General features: G+C 41.8%; 1 protein-coding gene across 1 annotated transcript in view; it reads left to right on the forward strand.

Moving 5' to 3' along the window:
* Positions 1-692: 692 nt before the first annotated feature.
* Positions 693-13,432, forward strand: part of LOC104624687 (runt-related transcription factor 2) — a gene marked incomplete at its 3' end in the record, with an annotated part of 55,494 nt that continues 42,754 nt past the window's right edge. The window contains exons 1-3 of the mRNA XM_010292119.1: positions 693-698; positions 1,476-1,632; positions 7,263-7,367. Of these exons, the coding sequence (XP_010290421.1) occupies positions 693-698; positions 1,476-1,632; positions 7,263-7,367 (268 nt within the window). The remainder of the gene's footprint in view (positions 699-1,475; positions 1,633-7,262; positions 7,368-13,432) is intronic.

A 13,432-nucleotide genomic window follows, 5' to 3' on the forward strand; every position in this document is an offset into this window, starting at 1 on the left:
CTTTAAATGAAACAAGCTATAATTTTCAGTAATACAGTCTGTTGTAAATATTTTCAGATTTTGTATACCTTTGTCACTAGTCTTTATTGTTTTAGAGAAACGTTATGCAGAGCACCGGGCCACATAATGCTCTCCCTATATATTTAGAAGTCTCCCTATATATTCAGAACACCTCATTCTTTCCACTTAATTAATGTGTTATTAGTTTCAGCCAGGATCGTTTACAGGAAAGACATTTCAACCAGGGCTTATGACGAAATGTAATATATATTTCAGGAGACAGAATAAATTACTCTGAATAATATAAAAAGTCATATCTGACCATGTAAACTGGTAAAAACAGCGAGGGGACGGGTTTTGTGTCCCAGGATATTTTTTTTTTAAGTTTGAGCTCAGCCGTGCAATATTTCCGAATCTCTTTTTGTTATAAATTTATTTCCAGCATCAGTATTAGCTAACCGGGCAAAAGGAACTTATTTTCTTGATACTTTCATGAACTCTTTCACCCCGTGTGAAGAAACGTGTATGTTTTCTTCCTAGTAACTTAGTATTCCTATTTATTTTTCCTTTAAAAAGCCAGAGCGCAGTAACGCTGTAGGTATCCCTGGTGTTTTCAAATTAGAAGACGGTAGCTGTCTGCTCTGTGGCATTTATCTAATCAGATGTCGGAGCACTTACACAACCACTGAAGCATGAAAGTGAGACTATCAGCTAGCTGAGACGTAAAGAGAAATACTTTGATATCTTCTGTTCACCCATCCTGGAATTTGAGAGAGGTATCAGCGCTAACCACACGCGCCTCTTGCGAGCGCTATGAAAATTTACATGCCTGCAAGGAAATACAGCCTTTGTTTTCTATTGCATCTGAAGAGTTTGAATTCCAGCCATAAAGTGCTCCGTCGTAGCAGCGTGTCGGGCGGAGAGCTTTGTCTGCTAACGCCGCCGGTGCCGCTCCGGGCGCGGGCGGTTGGGGGGTTTCTCTCTAGCTTGAAGTCTGAGGAGCTCTGGGGTCAGGGTGATGGGCGCAACCAGCAGAGAAGTAGAACCGAATCCGGGTGATAAGACTGCTAATAGTAATTACTAACTTTCCATTTCAAATGCGTTCCCGCGTATAATTTATGGATGCGAGCCATGCCTCGTGTTTTCTCGCTGCTCGACGGTTGCTAAGAACAAAGTTGGCCTTCAGGAAGCATTAAACCATACACTCTCCATAAGGATGTCGAATGTTTCCGAAGAAATGTAACAAAGAAGAAACTCCCTATTGGGCTATGAGAAAGGGAGACAATACAAGATGTTTCTTCGTTTGATGTGGCACTTTGTTCTGCGTTCAGCTAATATATGACTCTTCACCACAGTGGGCTGGAGAGGCGGCCGCAGAGCTTTGTAATGAGCATGGCAGCCTGCAAAGCGGGGACGGAGACACGCGTTTCCCAAGTGTTGCTTCACGAGTTGTGGTTGTCTTCCCGTTTCGACAGGTGGTGGCCTTAGGAGAAGTGCCTGATGGGACGGTGGTCACCGTCATGGCTGGAAACGATGAGAACTACTCTGCAGAGCTGCGAAACGCTTCTGCCGTGATGAAGAACCAGGTGGCCAGATTTAATGACTTACGATTTGTGGGCAGAAGTGGAAGAGGTAGGCCACTGCATTTTATGTGTCCGTAACGAAGTAAGAACAATGTCTAGACGTCAGGCTTCGCAACGAAATGCTGACGCTTCTGTAAATACATCGTTGTCGGCCTTTCGTTTCGAGGGGTGAATGCATGTTTTATTTGCAAACTTCAGCACTAGCGCAAACCCAGTTAAGAGTTTCTCTTTAAGCTTTTCTGACTCCTCACGTCTCTCCACCTTTTTATCAGACACAGGTTTTGAAAACCGGTTCGCAGAGTACCCGCTTCCCCATTTTGATCACGCAGCAAAGGCAGAAGGCAATGGGGTATTTGTGATCTAGGTTACGTGGATCAGAGAGTGTATCTCAGGCCACGGCCACGAGAGCTGGAGAAGTCCCTTTAGCAGTAGAGCTGCTTCTGAAGTTGTTGTAGAAGACGTATAATTAAGGGGATTTTGCATATCACTCGTGCTATAGGCTATATTCTTCAAGGGCTTACATCTTTAAGGGCTTACAGCTACTGGTGGAAAGCTTTCTAGTGACTTCCCTGCCCTTTACAATCAAACTGCATATGACCTACAAAAATAAGCCGTAGTTTTTGTTTTAGTAAACTGGTTGGCTTTTTATGAATTGCCTGTAAGCTTGGGCTGAACTAAATTTCACCTTTCCTTTAAATGACAGGGTAACTTTCAGGTTTTTTTTTTTGAAGATGTAGAGTGCTGTCATTGTCTTCCAGCTGTTTAGGAGCTTCCTATAATCTGGAAGCTGCACCGCACTCATAGAAAGCCTTTGTAATCGTTGCAGGTTTGCAAGAATTCCTCTTTAGGAGTCTTATAGCTGCTTTCAAATTTCAGGTAATGATTGAAAGGATAGCTCGAAGGAAGGCAGCACTTCAGTTTTTGCTGCAGGCATCTTCAGAGGGGGTGGTTGTATCAGTCGTTGATTCAGCCGACGTATTTTTTCCCTTATGTATTTGAAGTAATTATTCATTTTTTTAAACTAGCCCTGCATGGGGCAAAACAAAGCAACAGAGGCCAAACAATTGTGCTGGGAAATGAGCAATAAAGCTGATTTTACAGTAATATTCTTTAGAAAGCAGTTGTAATTAATCTTAAGGAAGGAAAGAGTATTTGTCCAAAGAAAAAAAAAGTAAACATATGACAGAGGCCTAGATAATCTAAATCTGTCGTCACGCTTTTGCAAGCACTTTGCAAAAGTGAGTCGATAAGTGTGGCTTACAGCAGCTATTTTTTATTTTAGTGACCTGGCCAACAATTCTTTTTATCATTTTCCAGCTTAAAAAGTATCAATAAGAAAGAAAAACTTGAAAGAGAGAATAACAACTGCAACAATAATGCAATATAAATACGGAGTTCATTGGCCTTTTGGATAAGGTGTTAGCTATCTCTTCCACTTGTCTTGCTTTCTTTAAAAAAAAACAGTCTGCTTTGTTATTCTGCTGATGGATTAGGTTTGAAAGTTCTCTGGCTCCATCACTGCTGCTGCCTTAACAGTAAAAGTTCAGTAGTCTATCAGTCTTTCAGTAGTGCTGAAAAAGAACCGAAATGTGATGTACTACTTCTGATCTGTGAATTTAATTTGAAACCTATGATATATACTTTTTATTAAAGCATAGGAAATGAAACAGAGGGCCTAAAGCCTTACTCGATGGGGCTACAGACACATACAAACACAAACCTCCTAAAATTTGGTTCCAGTAGTTTAAGTTATACTTGTATCTAGCAGACTTGGAATAGACTTTTTCTCTGATCAATCTGGGTAGAATCTATGGAAAAGCGATAGTGTACTTTTCAAACCCTCAACATATTTATTTAAGAGACTTCAAAGAAAAACAAAGGGTGTGCACTGTTTTACTATATTGGCTTTCTGAGTTTTGGCTAGTTTCCCAAATAGCAATTTTTATATTTAAAAAAAAAAAAAAAAAAAAAAAAGGAAGAAAAAAGACAGACTTAACTGCTTGCAGACTTTTCACGCATGGAAGATGAAGAAAGCTTCTTTTGATGAAGTGTAATTATGTCCAAACAGAGCTGACCCCCTCCCCCTATATTTCTTATGATCTTAACGGAAGAAAGTAGGGCTTTTCCTTTGAAGCAGCCGGGACTCGGTGGAGGATCTGAAATGCTGCGTTCTGCTGCCAGAGGCAGGATGGAGAAATTGGTCCAGACTTGTCTTCCAGACTTAGAACAGAGGGGGGGGGAGAGAGAGGGAGAGAAGCAGAGAGAGTTATCATTAATGATAGATTTTTAGAACTCTGCTTAAAACAGCACGAAAAGAAAGCAGTAGTTGCAAACAGAAGTGAGAAAGCTCCTTACATAGACAAACGTCAGTAGATACAGGTCTTGAAGTAGAACAGGAAAAATAAAGTAATAAAGAAATCATTTTTCGGTAGCGAGAAACTAATCCACACCTGTTCCTGACTTTAGATTTACATCTTTCTAAACAGCTCGCTCTTTGATCTCTGTATCTCTAAATTTGATTGTGAAGTCTGAATCATCAACTTACCACTTCACCTCCTCTCCCACGTTTTTTCTTGCTTCCCATGGCTCAATGGAGAAACTTGATTTTTATACATATTAATGTTGCTTGCCTGACAGAAGCTTCACGTTTTTGTTTGTATAATTTCTCTTAAACACCTTTTCTGGATTCATAAGAATAACTAACCGGGGCGCTTTATGTGAACGCAGAAGTTGTTTGTATGTGGTTTGGAGGCAGTAGCTCACTTTTACAAGCCCGATCCACAGCGCAGAGAAGAAAGAATTCCTGTCTTCAATAAGCAAAGGATCATAACCTTAATTTTGTTGTGTCCTGATACTTTAATCACATTAGCATCTAACTGAAAAAATATGCAACACGCACGAGCTGCCGAGTCTCCTTTCAAGCTAATTTCTGGGGTTTGCCTTGTGCTTCAGCATATGTCCATCCCGTCCGCCCGTGTCAGCTCGGCTCACATGTGTGAATAACAAAGAACGCACAGTTTGGACACGCTGAAGCAATAGTGCCAGATGACTGCTTGGCTGGGGGATTTAATAAAAAAGAACTACAATTAGCCTCTAAAAGTGGATAGTTTAAATGACTAAGGGCAATAAAGAAAGGTGATAAAAAGTGCATTAAAGGATTTCGGAGCTGAGGAGGGATATCTATGAAATATCTGTGGAAGGCGTAAGCGTCACTGAACCAGGGGACCTTAAAAATTTATTTTGTCCTTAAGCCTGTAATATGTAAATCATCCCTTGAAAGCTCTGGGACCTGAGTGCGCTGGCAGGGCCGCGCAGCTCCCCGCGATGAAGCGATGTGTTATTTACGGAGTGCGAGGGGGCTTCATCAGTGTTACTTCACTGATGCTTCGCTTTGGTGGGACGCCAGTTAGGGAACAAAACCAGTTTCCCTTTCGAATTAGACGCTTACCTGTGCCGCTTAGGCTGGCTGAGAGGTGGAAATTTGGAAGTGCTCACAGGTGAGGGTGAAACGTAGCTCTTAGATATGAAGGAATGCATTTTTTTCTGGCCACTGTAGCCCGCTGAGATATATTTAGTGCAGAAAATTGTGCAGGCATCCTTTTACAGGGTCTTACAAACAGTATATTTTGTCAGGTTAATATTTAGTCACGATAGACTTTTACGCCGATTTGGTATATAAAGAGAACAGTAGCATCGGAAAGCCAAATTCTTCATCCAAAGGTATATGGAAAGTCCCTTTGGTATCTTCGTTACCAACAATATCCTCCCATTTTATATGGGTATCCGTGATCTGAGTGGCGTCGTCACACAATTTCGTGGTCAGAACTTTCTGGCACGATAGGCTGGCACTGAAGGAGGCCTTAAACCTGTCGCTGGCAAATTTATATATATCCAAACAATGGGCTGAGTTCCTACAGGAAAAGGATAAAAGGCACAGACCCTTCTCAGCCCTAAACCAGCAGGCGTGGAGGCACCACGAGCTTCAGCAGGGCTGTTGCCGTATGCCTGGCGGCTGCCTACGCACGCGCACCGCGCTGGCGGGACACGCGGGTTACCTCTGGGGACGGCGGAGGGGCAGGACTGGCCATCCTACATACACCTAACGCTCCTCCTGTGACGCTCGTTCTCGAAAGGTTTGAGAAAGAATCCATTTCCCAATGAAACTGGGGAAAGCCACCTTCAGCCGTGCATCCCCGCTGGAGAATTCAGCCTCCTGAGATTTTTGCACCTTTGCCGGGGTCTTGACCCCCCTCTAACCTGCATCTCTCAGAGAAGTGGGCACAGCTGGAGCGCAGCCACACCTGGAGAATCATTTTACTCTGAATGACAGTTATATTTCCTTAAAAAAAAAAAAAATCTGTGTCACATTCTAGTTGGTGAAAAATATAGTCAAGACAGTTTGAAGTTGCTCTCCTGATAATAAATGATGCATGTCTGGGGGAGGTTTGGGGGGTATACGACTTGGACCAGAAAGAAAGACCAATTACTAGATTTGACAGCCAAAGCTCTGTTCTGTATTAGACCTTATATTTAAGCTGTTCTATATTAGGCTCGAAAAAACTGTGTTAAGTTTGCGCTGTTACATATCGTTTAAGATTTGTGTCTTGGTTGAATGCCTTCAGATTTCAGCAAGAGGAAAAGCCCTAGCAACAAAAATGCACGTATACACACGGTGCGGGGGGGAAGAGAGTTTTAAGTGTCTGGTAAAGTAGCAGCTTAAATGAGCATGAAGGCTGAAGATTGCTGACTGTTTTATTGAGTCACTGTTGTACGCCCACCTTTTCCTGTCTTGAAACAGTTTTCAGTTTTGACTATCTGACATGACTAACCGTTGCATATCTAACAGATTACAACTGTCAGTGAGTCTCCCGAACGGGGGCCAGCGCCTTGTGAGAATGTGCGCTCAGACGCAGGCAGCTCCTTTTATTTATTTCTTTTTAACGTTTTCATTCAGCTAAAGGCTGCGGATGTTCTTGTGCAATCGCTGTGTGAATTTGAACTTTGAAAAATAATAAAAAAAATAATGCAGACTTACGATAGCAACGTACGTGCGCACAGCGGTTTCTCACCCTCACAGGAAAGTTGGGGGCTTTTGTAGTAGTTCAGAGATGGAATACACGTAGGGAAAAAAGTGTGTTCCAGTAATAATGATATCATCATATTACCCCTGGCATATGAAGGACAGGAGACACTGATTCCCTGTTAAAATGACTCCCAGGAGGAAAATATATTCTTTCCTCATCTTATTGTAGTCAAGTCAAACAAATGAAATGATAAAACTGTGTGAAGTAAATAACATGTGGCCACATTCTGCTCTCTGTCACACAGCTGCAAAACTGGAGTAAATTTTTAAATTATCTGACTTGCTTTGGATTTACACCACTTTCAATACAGCAAAGAATTTGGCTTGTCCTCGGCAGTGAATCACTTTTGTTCTGTCATTGTATGATGACCCATTATTAAATAAAAAACATTTAGATTGTCAACACATGGACATATTCTTGACATAGAGTAAAACTGAAGGGGAGGAAAACTCCTATGGTCAGTTATGTTTTTAATTTTCACGATTGTGGTAACGACAGGGAATAATTTTAAACGTCTCCGATTCTTTACTGAACATGCATGTGACTGTTTTCATGTTGTAATCACTCATTCCTTGTTGTTTTTTTCCCTTTGTAGGGAAGAGCTTTACTTTGACAATAACTGTCCTGACAAATCCCCCCCAAGTCGCTACATACCACAGAGCTATAAAGGTTACAGTGGATGGGCCAAGGGAGCCAAGAAGTGAGTATTATATTCTTATTTTTGCACTTACGTCTGCTTAATTTTATTTAACAGAGATCCATAAATGAAATGTATATCTTTGTCAAACATTGGTTCTTGCTCAGCAAAATATGTAAGCGCATGCTTAATTTGGAGTCTATTGGACCACACACATACTTGCATTAAACACACACTTAAGTGCTTGGCTGAATTTGGGCAATCACAAACCTGATTCTCATTCACATCAAGGTCTTGATACATTATCTGCTAGTGTAAATGAGAACTAAACCCGCTGTATTTATATATAATCTGATTTCAGGCATAATAGATACAATCCTGCAACATGCTGAATTCCCTAAACTCCTGTAAGCTTCCAGCTGAAGACGTTTAGAACAAAATAGGAGACTGATCTTTCAGGATCAGTCATAGCACAGAGAGAAAATATATAATATAGTGCCTTTTTGTTTGCCCTTAAATTCTTTTGCCATCAGATAATTAATGCACCTGGTTAATCTCATCATACCTGAAATTGGTTTTCAGCTATGGACTCATCATAGACCCCTGGGGGCCAAAGAAAGGTGGAAAAACAGTATATCAACAGCATGGTCTTTGTTTCTTATTTGTGCACAGAAAATATATTTTATTTAAAGACAGTCCAGCAGATTTTCACTCAGCACATTTATCTCACAGCTCACAGCAGTGTTTCTTCCTAAACTTACTAAGAACTTATCTGCGAGGATCACTGGCTGTATTTTTATGACAACTTTGTTTTGTCATGTTCTAGCAGTTTTACGGGTAGCACGTGTTTTTAGACACAGTCAAGTCTGGTTAATCCATCATGATTTATACGGCTGTCGTTCTGTCTAGTGCGTTTAAGTGGTAACCACTCTCACATCATAGGGGTATCACTGATGAGCCAGTTCTGGAATTTTTTCTTAATCTAACTAGAAGTACTCTTTCTAAATTGATTGGATTAACCAGGTATAGCTGTATTTAAATTACATTTGATGGATAACCACATTAAAAAAATCCCTATAATAGAAGCATCTCAAATAATTACTTTGCCTTTGATCTGCACGTACAAATGAGACCTTTAGGGAGATTTCATGGAGTTTTGTTTAAAATACTACAAAGACAGAAGAAGTAGAAAGACGTAGACAGAATTCACGCAGTTGCGTGTTTCTCGTGCTAATACACGCTGCGGTGTCACCTCCTCTTACACTGAGAGACGGGAACAGAGATGCCTTCTGTAAGAACTGTTCCGACTGTAGAGTTTCACCTTGAATAACAGATAAGTAAAATCAAGTAGCTACGGATAAATTTCATTACGCAGATACTTGCGTTGCTACCTGCTCACGGCTGAGGTGTCCGTCTGTCACAGAGAGGGGATTTTTGTTCTGTCTTCTCTCTGAATGGGTTCCCATTCTTAATTTTCACCTGCAGCCGGTGCTCCATGTAGCTTGCTTGGAGACACGGGGCAAGCTGCATTATGTGTCATTTAGCCATTCCCATTTGGAAGCTGTTTCCATGGATGTATTGAGGCATCCGCAAAAGAGGAAATCTCCCAGCAGAGGACACGACCGCTGTGAAAGAGCAGCGCGGCTTGAAAATGATGCAGAGAATAGCGTGGATGACCCTGTGTAGGACAGAAAGGGAACCTGCTTGCATTGGGGCCAACCATTTTGGTGATCAGTGGATTAGAAGTGAGGCTGTGTTGATATAACTTCATAAGGTTTCCAAGTTCTGACAGAGTTTTTTAGTTTAGACCTGAAAGGCCTCTGTATGTGATATCTGTCTGCTCCTCTCATTGAATAGCTGAACCTAGGAATGCTCAATAACTTAGTTCTTATAGCCTAGATGGAGTTATTGTGTCTGTCTTTTTTTTTTTTTTTAAGAAAGCCAAATTTGAGCTTGAATGTCCATTAGAATTTTAATATTTGGCTAAATACTTAGTGAAGCTCTACTCTGGGGTCAGTTTGGTTCTGCAAGTTCTGTTATTGCAGTCTGATATTTTTGAGGCTATGAGACCTCCAGAATGACTAGTTATTAAACTTGAGTTTTCTGGGAAAAAGTAGCTGCAGTGAGCTGTGGGAGTTTCGCTGAAGTTCTGCTTTCTTCTGAGAGCCCCTGCACTCATGTGGATTTATTACTGTTTGGTCGTAATCATTCAAGAAGTGTATCTGGCATTTACGTTGCATAAGGAAAATTAGGTGGTTGGGGGGGGATAAGGAATTCAAGTCAATGAGTGCGTCTGATAGCAAATGTGTTTTTCTTAACAAATTATGTATCGGCAAATAGTGCCCCTCTCTGCCAGGATCTGTATTTCACTTTGACATCTCAAGCATGTTATCCTAGTTTTCCTCTCTCTGGCAGCTCAACCAGAGCTGTCACATCACAAACAACTTTTTTCTTAATATACACATCTGGCGTTGGCAGTTGGACCAACTTCATAAGAGCACATGATCATCATTCATTACAAGATTAAAAAGTACCCCATGGCATCATTGATGTTTTTTAACTTTGATCTTTTGCAGTTGTGATTCATCTCAGTTATAAAACTTCCCTTTAAAGGAACACAACCGATGACTTATTAGAACCTTCATTCTGAGTAGCGTAAACATAAAATTATGCACATCTTTACAAAATGTCATTTACTTTGTTGCCAGCTTATCATTTTAAGACATGACATCATGCTTTAGATCGTGAATTTGTAAGGCTTGTTTATAGGCAAGGCACTCTGACCTTCTGTTGGCAAGTTGACTTGAGCGAACAAATGCTGTGTGCTTTCCAGCAACAGTAGGAGCAGCGGCAATACCATGACAGATATCACGATCATTTAGAACCTGACTTTAAGAGTGCTGAACAGTCATGGCATGCAGTGACTCCAGTTGGTATTTTGGATCCTCAGCACTTCAGAAAGTCAGGTTCTTAAATGTAACTGCCATTTAGTCATATTAAACATATGCTTGTAGAAGCTTGCTGCCTTGCCTCTCTGTTATTATTTTAAAATATTTTAGTAGAGACAGTGATGTCAGGTTGCTCTGTTAGGAAAACCTTCCCATTTCTGCATGCAGAAAGGTCTTCTGATGATTTTCCCTTGAAAAATATTTATTTATTTTTAGTTATCTATTTCAGTCTGTCCAGATTACCATCCAGGGACATCTACTGTTGTTGCACGGTCTTTGTGCTGGATTGAGACAGTGCATTGCACTCTGACTGATGGAGTCTAGAGCCAGCATTGTATAAGATCCTTGGGAAATCCTGCAGAGATTTTTCTCCCTTCATGTCCAGGATAAAACCTCTGCCATACGCACATCTTAGCCAGCAGAGCTGCCTTCCAGCTGGGAGGGCTGAAAGAAGTTTTCCGGAGAAATAAGTTGTCAGGAGGTCACAACTAACAGACAGATAGCAAGGGATCACTGTACAGGAATTAAAAGAAAGAAAAAAACCCAACAAAACAAAAAAACCCCAAACCTTTACCTAGGCCCCTCTTTAATGCCTTTGCCTTAGCTCATTACAAATACAGAAATAATGACTTGCCCTCCCATAGTGGCACCTTTCAAATAGGAGATACATCCTCCTTTCTGGCTGCTTTTGGTAGAAAAAGATTTCCCTCCCAGTCAGGAGGGAAATCATGTGGGAGGAGAAGTCTATATATTTTTATATTTTGCCTGGCTTCCAAAGACTTTAGTTCATCTCTAACTAAAGGTGTTCTCCAAAGTCACCGATTACAATTTTCTGTATCAGTGTGAATGGGAAAGTAGTTCTGAGCTGTGAACTGCAGCGTTTCAGTAGGAGGAAACGGCTCTTTCATTCAGCTCCCGAGTATTTCTCTGCCGCTGCAGCTTGCAAGGTGTGCACGTGATGAAAGGTATGAGCAAACATCGCCTTTTTGTCCGTGCACGCTGCAGAAGCCAGCAAGAGGTTCTGCTCAGCCTTTCTATTAACTGTTTGGCCAAGCCGGCTTATAAAACGCAGATAAGTCATTGAGATTTTTTAGATTCCTCGACTTAAAACCGTAACAATTTTTAGGAAGTTCTCCCTCTTTTCTTTCAAAGGCGGAGGGTGGAGGGATAAGTCTGGGACTAGTGGAATGTGCTTTGGAGTAGAACAGCTTTAAATTTTTCAGTATTTTTTTTCTTTTTTCTTTTTTTTTTCTTTTTCTTTCTTTTTTTTCCCTTTTTTTTTCTCCTTTTTTTTGTTGACTGCCTGTCAGGAGCTGGGCTGGTGGCCAAGCAGGAAATGACACATCGAGAGGCATTTGTGTTGTGCAACATTTTGTGGAACTGATGCAAGGATACATTGTCTGTTTACGCATTCCTCTGCTAACAGCCTGCATGGCAGTAATTTTATTCAGGGACACATGGCATGCTACAGCAAGGAGCTAGATCCTTAACATCTCTTTATGCAGAATTGTCACAGCAGTTGAAACACGCTGTGTGTCCCCCGTTTAGAATATTCTCTGGCTTGCCTTCAAAAACCACTCGACTAGCCCCCCTTCCTTCCCAAGAATATATTGATTTGACTGCGGTTTTTTGCACTGTGGTAAATTGGGGCAGTGCAGGGAGAGTTTGCAGAGGAAGAGGAAATTTTACAGGCAGGTCCTACTTGGTGCTTCTACCTCGGACTGTAAATGTAGCATCGCAGTTCTTTCAAGCGCTGTGTCGCAGACGTCGAACATGGAAGTTTGCATCTACATGTGTTTTGGCACGGCGAGGGGGTTTTTAATTAGAGTCAATGCTAAATACTCTGAGATACGACGAACGAGCCCTGGGTTTTCATCCAAACGCAAGTTAGAAAATCTGTGACTAGCGCTGGGGTCTTTCAGAGTGACGAATCTCCACCGAGATCGGCCGGGTTAGTCTGGATTTCTCCCTGCGTAAGTGGGAGCAGAGGAAGGCAGAGTGGGCGGTCTGGCGGTTTGCGAGTTGCTCTAAATGACTTTGTAAAGCTCAACGTTTGTGTTATAATGCCCCTTTGTAAGGAATGAGGCAAAACGTGATTATACGGCCAAACAAATGTTCAGCGTGGCTATGCTATGGGGTTTAGGTTCTTTCCTGTGACTATTGTTAGAATATTTGAGCATGACCACAGTCTTCTTCCAGGCTGGGACCTGACCTTCACTGCTCAGATCCCCAGTAAGGAGTTGTCGTGTTTCTGGTTTCAGTGGTACAACACCAGGTCCTTTTTGCAGTGTAAAAAACAAGACATCATAGTTTCATTCACTATTATTTGCTGCTGGCTTATTTTTTGCAATTGTGTAATTTCACAAAACTGTACTAGTTGGGAACTGGAGCTCCCGAGCGTTCCCAGAGGCTGTAAGAAACTGGTGGGATGATACAAGTGTTCCTCGGTGAAGGGTGCAGACATTGTATATGCCAGTGGTTCAGGTTTACATTTGAGATGGGTGTGTAACCCACAGAGCAGGGCTTCTTGCAGCCACCCCGACCATGATGCATGCCCCTGGAGCAAGGTGACCAGGGTGGTAGCTGCGTCCCAGGGACCAGTTCTTGGTTTTTCCACTGCGCCTAGAGAGGGGCTGCTGCGTAAAAACTCATCATCTGCGGAATAGGCTATGAGAGTAAAAATAATTTCTTCTCCGGTGATCATAACTTTTATCTGCTGGTGTAGTGCAAAGGGTAAGATAAAAGCAAAACCTACCTAGTTCACTCGTGGCTTGAATTCATACGCTGCAGTTCTGAAATCTCAGTGATCTACGTGGCACTGGCTGGCTCTCTCCGTAGGAGGACATTGCTGCCCAGGGAGGTGACGGGGTGACCGTGTGTTCACTGTTACAGTGAGAGGGAAAAGGCCTTGAGAAGATTATGTAAAACAAATGGGCAAGTCTGAGCATAAAACCACTCCTTAAGATGTCCTCACCAATAGTAATGCAGTCTCGGTTTGTATTTGTCAACAGAACAGATTGTTTCCATCCCATTGTAGAGGGAACACTGCTTCCACACAGTCTATTCCTAGGACATTTGTCATGTAAGATGACCATCACGGTGTTTTTTGATATCGCAGCTACTGCTGTTTGTGTTCAAAATGTTTAAAAAGCCACAAACAAAGTCATGGCCCCTCTGCTT

Source organism: Phaethon lepturus, unplaced genomic scaffold (genome assembly GCF_000687285.1).
Source record: "Phaethon lepturus isolate BGI_N335 unplaced genomic scaffold, ASM68728v1 scaffold4188, whole genome shotgun sequence".
NCBI lineage: Eukaryota > Metazoa > Chordata > Aves > Phaethontiformes > Phaethontidae > Phaethon > Phaethon lepturus.